The following is a 12,315-nucleotide window of genomic DNA, read 5'->3' on the forward strand; positions in this document are numbered from 1 at the left end:
CGTCTTGTTTGCCCTATCTCCTCCCTCTCCCTCCTCAGCACCTCTCCCCTCCATCCTTCCAACCACCTGATCCTCCCTCCTCTCCTAGCTTCCCCCCCCCCTCCCGATTCCCAGAGCCCCTCCCTTGCATCCTCTTTCCTTTCTCCATCTTCCAAACACGCACACACACACACACACACCCATCCCGCTGGTCTTTGAGGCTGCTGCCGCTGTTACGCAACGCTGCTCCCAGTGTGTCGATGTGATCATTACGCAACATCTCCTACTCCTCTGGAATACTGATGAGCAGCAGGGCCGTGGCAACAAAGGGACAGAGGAAAACAACAAAGACTGAAAACACACTCACATGTAAATGTGCGTGTGTACATCAAGGATGAGGTTAAGGATCAGAAAGACATCTCCATTTGTCCCCCTCACTGTGCTCCTTTTGTCATCCATTGTTTCTTTGTCTGTCAGAACCCAGTGCGCATCCCATTAGAGCTGCTGCAGCTGGTCAGACACTCCAGGCAAGGTCAAACCATGAGCCAACATGTCATTAAATCCCAATTTATTTCATATGCATGATACAAGATACAGTTAGGACATGGTACTGCAGTTGCATGTATCCTATACATGGTTAGACAATACAAAAACACCCAACAAATGTTTATATAAAAAGAGAAAAACAAAGCAGAACACCACAAAAACAAACAAAACTTTAAAAATGTCTTCAATAGAGACTTTGAAATATTTTTTTTTTCCCAAGGAGTATTGAAGCTACTTTGAATTGTAAACAGGGACATAATGTCAGTGATGCGAAGCACCCAAAGCCAGAGCCAATGGTTTAAAAAACAGAAGTTTAGACCCTCGGATACTGATGCCAATTTACACCATCCAAAGTAAAGAAAAGCAATTTTATGCTTGTGCCACCTGCAAGCAAAGTGTTCCAACAGCAGGTTTTTAAACAATTTTACCGTTTATTGGTCAAAAGGCTGGTCAATCCACTCTTTTGCACCAGCTATTACTATTTTATCTGTAGGTGGCGACAAACATATCTACATCTGCAGATCAAAACAGCTGCAAAACAATTTTTTTTCCTTTCCTGGAGAATTTGCAACAAGCTAGATGTCAAATAAGCTGGTTTGCAAGTTGCAAGTCAGTTCCACGAGGTGCTACGCATCAAAAAAAAGAGAGAATGCTACATTGGTGTATGCAGTACTATAAACGATCTTGATCTGTTGTCTTCTGAAAGGCTTGCTTGGCCCGTACCTTTACTCGGCCTTATCCAGAACATTTTTAATTTAGTTAAAAAGTAACCAAACATTTGCAATCATCAACTACATTTATGTATAGCACAATGCAGTCAATGTTAAGTTTGAATGTCAATGCAAAATAAAACACTCTGCGTGTGTTACACCACGGCATCGGGAATTTTGAAACAAACACAGAATTTATCAAGAAAACACAAAATCACCGTCGGATCCAGTGTATCTAGATATAGATCGATCTTCAGTAAATAGAAAACAATCCACACAGTGATCAAAAGATGCTGTTTTCAGCTGATGTTCGCCCCAAGGTCAAGCACTGGCTGCACAAAGATAGGAGGCGCTATTATGCAAGTCATGAACACCGGACGTCAGAGCAAAAAATGTTCTGCTTTTTCTTTTTGTCAGAAGTGAACCATAGGCCATCGACCCACCCATCCAAAAACACATGAAGTTTTCAGTGATGGTTTACAGACATAAGTACACTTGGTGTAAAATATGAAAGAAAAAAAGAAACAAAAGAAGAAGACAAGTTTACTGGGTTTCATGCATTAGGATCCCGGACTACAGAGGATCTAAACTGGAAGCACAAATGACTTTGGGGCATTTCTATTTAGTACATCATAGCAATTTTACATACAACATCATCACTGGAATAAAACGAGCATTACATCATAGAGTATTATTGCCACATTTATTTTCTCTCCAAGATTACGGCGATTAATGAGCACAAGCCGACCGATCACAAAATCTGCATCAGCCCAAGACACTTGAGATATAGAGTCCCATAACAGTCTGTAATGTATTTACTAATTCAGACACACACTCGGCCGCTTTGGCAAAAACAACTCAAATGTTTTCAACTCAGATTCAATGTTTTTGCCAAATGGAACTAAGCGGCTTTTCGTGTGCTCTCTGTTTCAACCAACACTACTTTGTAGCCCTCCTAAACTGTTATCAATTCATGAAAAGGAAGTGTCGGATGAGGTAAATAAGAGTGTGCGCTGTACTATGTGTGTTCAGACACATATTGTATGTTTATAGAGAAAAACAAAAATCCCATAAAACTATATAAATCTGGTTTTTAAAACAAACATCCAAAAGCACAGTTTACCCATTGAATTCCCTGCATTGGTTTCATAAGAAGTATTGTTCCTTAGAGGAAATAGAATTATCTGACATATTGTTGTACATCACAATCAACATATGCATTATTACCATCAGAATAAATACAGCACTCATTGACTATTTGGCAAATATAAGGAATAGTATTGGGTTAATAAAGAAACAGTCAGAATCCCTGTCTCAGGAACTAAAGAGACAATCATTTATTTACATAAGCAGTCAACTTTCTGCCTAAATTAAAAAATTTAAAATAAAAAAAGTCAATCCAGCCATCACTACACCGTGATCAGGCAGGCAGTGGCTCTAGCGCCCTCTACCTGTAGTGTGCAGTAAAATAAACATCCCTACAAGTGAACATACCCCTCCACCAGTGAGGGCCCCGGAGATCATCAGTCGTAAGCCTTCAACAGCAACCAACATAAAAAAAACCTAAAAAAAACCTACTCTCTCTCGCCATAAAATCATCAACTGTTAAGGATATCTGTCTTCTTCTACACAATCTTGTGTGAGGCTCTGGGAGCTGATCTGAGGTTAGTAGAAAAGGAAACTTCGTAGCTTTAAACTGTAGGCCATGCATGGTTTTTTTCCCCCTAACAAGCTACTGTGTCTCCTATGGTGTGTGTGTCCTCTCATCACTAAAATCTGTACTCTGTGGTTTTTTTTTTAAGAAAAAGTGCAAAAATGGAGTTGACACTGATACACTCACATATCCGTGTGGTGCATGGAGATGACTATTTATATATACAAACTGTTAAAAAACAGCGTTTGTGTGCGCAGAGGCGTGCATGGGGGTTATAAGAAGGAAGAACTGTGACTGAATCGCACCCCGAACTCATCCTTTTCTCCTCTGCCGACCTGAGAGCTTTGCTTCCTTTCTCCTCAGCCTGGAAGTAACACCGCGACTCTGTCTGCTGCTCCTCTATTCATGTACTCATCTGTCCCTCTCCTGCGAGTTCATCAACACCCTTCTTCAGGGCCTCAGTATTTTTGAAGGACATGACAGACATTAACATAAGTACAATACAAGGAAAGGTGAGGGACGGCAGGTGTGCACCTTTCTAAATACACAACTTCTAACTTACTCATGCTTTGGTCCACTAAGAAGAGCTGTGCAGTGATATAAAAAAAAAAAAAACTGATCTGTGTAGTATTTAAAAGCCTACAATTCTTTTCTACCCGTCTGCTCTTTTCATATTTCCTGACTTTGTTGGGACCGTCTTGAGACGGGCCATGTTTTCCATGTGTGTTTGACCACGGGAATATCCACAACCATCCCCTTCCTCTCTGAGTGTAGGAGCCAGGCGCTCTCCACAGGCCTTCCTGTGACCACTGCTCCCATCATGCCTTGCAGCCTGCCAGTGTGCGTCAGAACTCGGAGCTTGACACAGTGACTGGAGGTCAGCGAAGACAACAGTGCAAATGGATTCCCTTGGTGTTTGTGTCTGTGTTGAATTCTGCGGGGAAGGGATTTCTGCGTTTCTGACTCATAGATTGACTTTGTGGGTTTTATTTGGAGTTCTTTACAGTGGGCCGTACTTAGCCTCATACCGGACAAGGATGTTCTTGCAGCGGCCGCAGTCCTTCCGCAGCTCGGACACCTGCTGCCGCAGCGCCGCGTTTTCCCGCTCCAGGAAGGAGGCGCGTACCGTGATCTGGTTCTCCTTCAGCCGCCGCGCGTCACGAGAACGCTTGGCTGCCACGTTGTTCTTCTTTCTCCTGGACCAGTATTTGTCATCCTGGGGGAATGACAAGGAATGTGAATGAAAAAGACAGCAAGGGAGAGGTAGAGCTGAACATAATCACAATCTGTGTTGTGAAAACATCCCCCACATCTATGACCTTTAATCCACAAGCCACTGTCACTATTTGCAGATGCTTTCACCGTTGCTGGGTCTGACCAGAACACTGATTGGCCTTTAACTCCAATTGTAATCACAATGCATTAATGAACTGCCATCCTTTTAAAAGTTAAAAATCAGGTCACTGCGTTTTTATCTGTATTGTTAATAGTTTTTTATTATTGACAAAAGGGGAGAAACAGGGTCTTTGGGAAATATCAGAAATGTTCCTTTAATGAAAATAGAATTATACAGCCACTATGTCAATTTCTGTGTCTTTATGAACCAAGCAAAAATGATGAATAAGATGACAGTGTGATAAAATGATCCTACCTTCTGCTCATCAGGAACAAACACTTTCTTGGCCTTCTTGATCATGGGCTGTGGTTTCAGCTCCTCGTCAGAGAACTTGTGTTTGCGTGGGTTGAACAGCTCTCCCCCCGGCACACTGGACAGGACCAGGTCTGTGGGATCAGGCTGGAAATTGATGTCCACCTCAATGGCTTCTGGGTCGATGGGGGAAGGTGTGTTACGCTCTGCAGGGTTACGAGCTAAGGGCACAGAGAGAAAGAGCAAATTTGGATTAAGGATTGACCAACTATCAATTACTAGATCAGATATCAAGTAGATTTAACTCTGATGGCTGTGAATTTGATATTTGCATTATCAGATTATGAAGATTTTTATTGTAGCTGACCTTGTTCATGTTTTGGTCAACAGGTGACATGATCTGTCGCAACAAAGCTGCTAACTAAACTGCTTTTAGTTTTTTGCATGTTAAAGTGATGTGTAGCAGAGCGTCATGCTGGCCATATGCCAAACACATAAAAGCTAGGATGGGCTCAAAGGTCAGGGTTTTGCAATGTTAGTTATGTTATGCCAGGGTCGGCAGAGCTAGAGCAACTTATACTTCACTTCACGACTGAAACAGGCCACAAACTCCAGTGTTCAGTGTTCAAGTCCTAGATACAGAATTTAAGAATCGTAGATGGCAGGAATTGTGTTTTTTAAAAAAAAATAGTAATGGGGAATTTAAAAGGTAATAAGAAAGAATATATAAAACAGTATGTTATCTGAAATATTGGAAATAAATAGGAACTGTGTATATCCAATAAACACATCCACAAAGAATCACATCAGCTTTCAAAATGTTCAACAAATATCTACCCTTACAAAATCGTAATTCCTCACCTGTTTTCTTTTTTTTCACTTCCACCTCTGCTGTTGCCTCCTCACAGGTAGAATCATCATCCTGTCCTTCCTCACCTTCCTCTTCTTCCTCCTCGTCCTCCTCCTCCTCCTCCTCTTCTTCTTCGTCTTCTAGTTTAGCTGGTTGTAATGTGGTGACAGTCACTATTTCCTCTGGATCGGGATTGGTAGCCGAGACAGAGGGAGATGATGCTGAGGCGGACACAGAAGCTGCATCAGCAGCAGCAGCAGGAGTAGTAGTAGTAGTAGTAGTAGTAGCTGTGGCAGTAACCTTGGGGATGGATTTGCCTTTGCCCATCACTGATGCGAAAGTCTTCTGCAGCTCCTCCTCCTCCAGGGTGACAGGGATCCCGTTCTCCAGGAGGAACTCATCCAGGTCCATGTACTCCAAGTGGAAGGTCTCTCCATCATAGGGAATGGTCTTCTCCCAAATGGCTGGGGTCAGGGAGGCTGATACCCCTCCACTGCCACCTCCGCCTCCTCCTCTAGAACCTGCACCAGCACTGGCTGCCCCGGCCCCGCCTCCCTCCACATCCTCAGATGAGCACAGCTTCTCCTTCTCTATTTCTGCAAGAAAGACAGGAGGGAAAAGCAGTTTAAACACTATGACTTCTTGTTGTGAGAGAAAGGCGTCCAAATGGCATCAGCCGTCTTTTCGCGCAGTCTGAGACACGTGTAAAAGCTAAGCGATGGACTGAAGGAGGCAGAGCTGGGTAAAGGGGGGTGTGGTTGTTGTGTGGCATCTGGAAAAACAAAAAGGGTATACAGATGAAGAGCCCGTCAGTGAGTTTTGAAGTTGGACAGTAAATGTGCAGATTTAATAAAAGGCTGAATCAAGCGTCGGGGAAAGTAGACATGGGGAGGCACAGAAACACGACAGAGACACCTGCTTGCTCCACTCCTGCACCCTAAAACACCCCCCAAAAAATTAGGGACCAACAATCACCAGACCAGTGTGTTAAATGAAAAGCCGAGCAGTGTATGCGTCTGTAAATGTATCTCCTGTCTGTGTGTGCCGCTTCGAGAGCGGCAGAGACGAGGTGGAACTTTTTGTTCTTTTTTTGTTTCCTCGCAGCCTCTGATCAGACCGGCTCTGTGCGACGTATGGCAGGTCCGTCCGAATAAGCGGCCATCAGTTTAATCCGCCAACAACGGACGGTGCTTGGCACAACGTCGACGATTAATCACATTTAGCTGGATGTATAGTTTTCCAGCCCAAGCTGACAAATTCATAGCTGATTCACACGGCAGAAACAAAGTGGAAGACGGGGCGCTCGTTTTAGCGTTCTGGTCTTACCGTCGTCGCCCTCCTCCAGGATGTTAGGAGGCGGAATGTCCATGATTTTCTTTAAAACAAAAGGGAAGGACTTCTGCGGAGCCGCCGTAGCGTCGTTACCGCTGGGCTGGAGCGCCACTGTCACCACGGCTTTGCCAGGCATTGTTCCCGTCAGACTCCAAGCAGACCGGGGCGATGTTGTACCGGTAACGTTACCGAGAGCTGCCTCCTCCAGCAGGAAACAACACAAACAAACGGAGCTGGTTTCAGCACTACTGCTGCTACCAGGCCTGTTTTATCGGTATCAACGCTTATGAACGCTACAACAACACTACACAGACCCCTTGTTCCACTCGCCCACCGAGCGCGCTTGTTGGATATTCATGAGTCGCGTGCCCCGCCCACTCGTGAAATGGTGGCTGCTGATTGGTTACCAGTAATGTCCCTGTGAATGTTTATCGCCGTGGCTGTGCAAGCACAGAGTATATGGACGCTATGTTTTTGTCAGTGTTGTAGTTCACCGACTGCTCATTGGCTGCATATTATCCATATGGAAGCCGACTATTTATATAGAACAGTGCGGAACGTGGACCGCATAAGAACATACAGTCTTGTTCACACAGCATATTTATATCTTAAGTGGGTAATGGCAGAGCTCGTGCTTCCAAACTGCAGATAAAGGATGTTCATGATCCTCTTCTTTAAAACACCACATTACAGATTATCACAGAACTTTATCACCGACGATTAATTGCACGTCTGAAGCCCGATAACTGTGGATACACCCTAAAAATACAACGCAGTGTGCTCGGGCGAAGACTTGAGTCGCACTCGTCCCATCCAGTACAAGATACTCGTGGCCAAACACGTGCCCCCGCCCCCACACTACTCACGTGAAAGTACAATCTGTCTGGGGGCGTGGTTTCAACACCGCACGTGCGTGCCAAGGCGAGCTGGAGCGGGCACGCGCTCATCGTTTGAACAGCTGGCACGGGGCCCAGATGTAACAGAGTACAGGTTGTTTACTTGCCACTTGTTAATACTACTACTATATATATAATATTCTATATCATATATTTCATAATATTTTCATCATATTTCCTTATAAATCTAGGATGTTTCGATGAGGTCAGTTTGTACCCCCAGATATATAAACTTATTTTTGTAAAAGTATGTTTGAACTCAATGTACCATTAATCATTTCACACAACCGCAAATTTTAACGGAATATATCTTCGACATCAAACGCTCGTACAAAGCCACAACAAAGGAGTCATTTTCACGTTTCCGTGCACGCGCCGCTACATGACACGCGACTGTGCGTGCGCAAGGCTCTTTCGCTTCAGCAGCAGGATGTTTGGGTTCGGGAACACAATGTTCAAACCGCCCAACACCCAGCCTTCACCACTGTGTGTGTTTTTATCCAAGTTCACCACAGTAACCACACGGTAAAGAAAGTGCATTCTGCCTGCTGTAACTGCACCGGCCGAGAGGGAGCCAGTTAGAGAGCCCTGCTGCAGGAGCCTCAACACGGACACGGGACTGAAGACGAGACCGATGCAGGCCTCTGTTTACACTGCCGACATGATTAGTTCAATGCACAGAGACCACTACCTTTACAGTTTTTGAATTCCCCTCAGGCATAGCCATGTAACATAGCAATCATGTTTTAGACCATGAAACGATTTTCTAAATCAATGTTGTCATGACCTGATCATTCAGACTGTAGAGGAATGGTAAATATATAAAGTGAGATGCAAACTTCCCTTTTGACTCAGTCTTGTTAGATGGTAGTCCACCCATTATGTGAAAAGAATACTGTGCCAACCAGACATCCTGTTCCAAATAAACTCAGGAATTTAGAAACACTCATGAGTCATGAATCCAAATTACTCCCTCATCAGTATCACACACACAACTATTTTTTGTCTCGCCTCAACCAAACTTTTAATATTTCCTGAGTATTCTACTGGTCAATTATATTTTCTGTACATTATGTCTTTCTTAATCCTGGTCTAAATGTTGTTGCTATCTAAAGAAACAATGACCACTGACTTCAACCATGGTGCTTATCAACACTACTGAAGTACCCTTAAGCAAGGCAGGAACATCAAAATTGCTGAGTGAGTGCTCCCCTGGAGAATTAAGGATTACCTTTTTTCGATTCCACTGTTTTTATACTGCAATCCAGTTGACATGTCTGCACTCTGGCACGATAAACAATCTTTTTTGGTTGTGCAGTGTTATCAGAGTAATCACTCAAACTATATCCATTTCCATGTTGACATTCTTCAGACTTTTTTTGCAGTTGGTATACAAGAAGTCATTTGTACTCGTACCAACATGGTTTTGTTTGCACTAACAGAAATGTATGCGATATCCGCAAAGATAGATTTCAAACTGCTTTGGAAAATTGCTGCTATTTTTTTTTCTTTCCTCAATATTGACTGTTGTTTTCCTGAAGAACTTCTGATGGTCTCACTCCCAACTTGCTTAGACTTTCTGTGTGGCACAGAGTTGGTGCAAAGCTTGAGACTCCGTCTTTGTCAGGATGAATAATAACCAAGTGTCATGTGGTAGGGGTAACTAGGTCAGTCTGGCTGTGTGCACAGCACAATAACCACATACTATTTTCAATAAAGTCAACATTATTTGGGACTTGCTTAATATAAAAAAAAAACAAAAACAAGAAAAGCTTTGGGATCCAGTCTGCTGTTTGAACAGTGCAAAACATACAAATAACCACTGGCCCTGTCTAAGAGGGAACACTTATAATGTTGATGAAAACACTATATTTACTATCATTAAGCAGCCCAGACAAGAGATGTCACAATTTTCATATTAATTATATAATCAATTATCAATTATATTTGAAACATGCAGATAAAGTGAAATTTGCACTAGGTTTAATTATATTGTGAAATGTATTACAAGAAGGCTGCACAGTGTGTGCTTGGAATATTAATTCATGTCTCAGCACAAACACCAGATATGGCAGCAAATGGATCAGCGTTGGTTGTCCAAGATAATACTACAGTGATACTACAATAATGTCCAAATTTGTCATTTGCCTACCAGTTGCTGACAGGCAAATTAAGTTAACAACAGGAAATTCATAAGGGCACAACATCATTTTTTTTTTTTTATCTCGATGATAAAATACATTGACAACATAGTATAAGAGCATTGAAGCAAGGTAACACTATCATATACAGTGTTACTTGGATGTAGAAATCTGATCATATGCAGTTTATAGCTGACATTAACACGCCACTTTTGTGTTCTGATCAAAAGTGGAACGCACTAAGTAGGCCTACCAAAGATGCATGGCCCAGACCACATTCAGAGGTGGCCACATATGGCTGTGTCCTGGTTCACCCTGAAAGAACACCTTTTCAACTGACATCTACTGAGAAACAACAAGAAGTCACAAGCAAAATGGATTCTCATACTCAGGAAGCACACCGTCTGATATCCATTTGGTCCACTGTATGCCAGTTACATGTTTGGACTGTCTTCCCTGCCAAGGTAAGCAGTGGTTGTTTGTGAACACACTGTGACACTGGCTGTGTCAAGTGATTTAACCACTGAACCAGAAACTAACTACAATACTCCGTTGTGCAATTCTGAGAGTTGTTGAGAGTGAAACTTTGTACACTATTTTGTCACTTGCAGTAAAAACCCCAGACTCCCTTTAAAATTGTGCAACTGTGTGAGTTGTTGAGTAAGGAGAAATGTTATAAATTCAGAGTACCACCGTCTTCAACAGGTTATTCATTATTTGGCCTTCTTGTAAATTTGGCAAATGTTATAAATTAAGTTGTTTTTTCTTGATGTGTAAAACATTGTGTCTGTTTGTCCCAGTTATGTGCTTACTTATTTGCCTACAAAGCAGGGAAATGAGATCTGATCACAGGTGGTCACTTGAGATGTGGCAACACATAAAAACCAGGCACGACCAACCTCTCAGTCACCAGAGCATGTAATCCCAACATGCCTGATCCAATTCAACCCAGAGGCCCTTTGTTGCATGTCCTCTCCCCTGACTCTCTCCTCGGGTTTCAGGTCCATATCCACTGACAACTACTGAAAAATGACTAAAATGCCCAAAGCACCCCTCAAAAAAATTAAACTAGAAAGTATATGTGCTGAACTGAGTGCACAAAGAAGCTAATGGTGTGATGAAACCCTGAGTGAAGGATGTTTCAGTGTAGTTGCATCAGTTGCAGGCTGCTGTGTTGTGACTGTATGGAGAAACTGCACAGACAGTTTGCAGACATGATGCAGTTCACTGTGTTTAGTCACTTGAGCATATTAGAGTGATCAGAGCAGCTGGACACATTAAGCCCACATAGGCCGGGACCATCACTTCACAAACTTCCATGATCACCTTCACTGCAGCAATCAATGCAATGATGCTGAGGCAAGGTATGTGCCAAGCTGCTTACTAGTTGTAATAACATGACACCTAATGTGCAAGAAGTACTGGGACATTTTAGTTGAATAAAGATGGTAGCATTACCTTGATGCAAATAGACTGACTCCCAACTTCGCTTGAGTACTTTTAACAACAAACAGGAATTCAAAGTATCAAAAGTGAGAGCACTCATAAGGCAGCAGCGTAGCCGCGGTCAGAAAACTCAAAGCATATTATTATTATTGGAGATGGTAGATTTTGAAGCTAATTTAGCGACTTTACATACTTTTTGGGTAGTTGAATCTATACAAATTCACACTATTTACCTCCTGTATGATAACAAGTGCACGTTTTAAGCCTCAAAAGCATTCTTAAAAGAAATACTCTTACCGGTGTCATCAAAGACAGGGAAGGAGAAGGGATAGTCCGCCAGGGACTTGAGGAGATCAGGAACGTCGCTCTTATCCCCAAAGAAGATTTGGTTAGCTGTTGACATGATGCAGTACCTGTGAAGCTACCTACTGTCAGCACCGGAGACCGAGAGAGAAACGCTCAAACAAGTGAGTGAGTGTGACTGCGCCGTCAGCTTCTGACTCCAGTCACTTTTAAACAACTTTGCAGCAGGTCACACCATCACGGGGACGCCTCCATGTGTCCAAACAACTTGTATCACAGTAGGGAACACGGAGCCACGCCCCCTGGATCAGGTGCAGTCGATGGCAGCGGAGCACGCGCCTGTCAGTCACGCCGAAGAGCCAGTGAGAGAGCAGGGGGCGGGCTGTAACGAACGATACCCACAACAACAACCCAGCTCGGCCGAGCACATTGCCCTCCACGCACTGCTGCACGTGCGAGTCTCGGAGGAGGCTCGAGGCCGGATCCAGCCAAGCGCCGCGCCATCTAGCGACGTGTTAGAGTAGTGCACTGAAAAGGTGCAATGACGAGCGCGTTCATTTACCGCCGTGGATAATGTATATGTTTTTAGATTTAGATTTAAATTAGTCTCATATCGGTAATGTTTCATCACTGCAGATGGTTGAGATTGAGCTAATTTGAACTGCTTTGTGTCACAACAGCTGTCAATAGGTTTGGTGGAGTAAAAAGTACAACATGTCCTACTAAGATGTAGTGTATAAAAAATAAAATGGAAGTACTAAAAATCATGTACCTAAGTAACTTTTGAACACTGTAAACATAATCTGGAAT

The 12,315-nt window shown here is 43.1% G+C and overlaps 1 protein-coding gene across 3 annotated transcripts; it reads right to left on the bottom strand.

The window, feature by feature from the left end:
* Nucleotides 1–530: 530 nt before the first annotated feature.
* Nucleotides 531–11,768, bottom strand: tefb (TEF transcription factor, PAR bZIP family member b). 3 transcript variants are annotated; one of them, XM_037088787.1, is made up of 4 exons: nucleotides 11,500–11,768; nucleotides 5,399–5,983; nucleotides 4,541–4,758; nucleotides 531–4,105 (listed from the first exon to the last, which is right to left on the bottom strand). In XM_037088787.1, exons 1-4 carry the CDS (start codon nucleotides 11,603–11,605, stop codon nucleotides 3,890–3,892), a joined length of 1,125 nt encoding a protein of 374 aa, XP_036944682.1. In that variant the 5' UTR covers nucleotides 11,606–11,768; the 3' UTR covers nucleotides 531–3,889. The 3 variants fall into 3 exon arrangements, with proteins under 3 accessions (XP_036944682.1, XP_036944681.1, XP_036944680.1); XM_037088786.1 differs by lacking the exon at nucleotides 11,500–11,768 and adding an exon at nucleotides 6,714–7,478 and having other exon boundaries at nucleotides 4,541–4,743; XM_037088785.1 differs by lacking the exon at nucleotides 11,500–11,768 and adding an exon at nucleotides 6,714–7,456.
* Between the last annotated feature and the right edge of the window lie 547 nt (nucleotides 11,769–12,315).

The sequence above is a fragment of the Acanthopagrus latus genome, chromosome 23, assembly GCF_904848185.1.
Source record: "Acanthopagrus latus isolate v.2019 chromosome 23, fAcaLat1.1, whole genome shotgun sequence".
Classification (NCBI taxonomy): Eukaryota; Metazoa; Chordata; class Actinopteri; order Spariformes; family Sparidae; genus Acanthopagrus; species Acanthopagrus latus.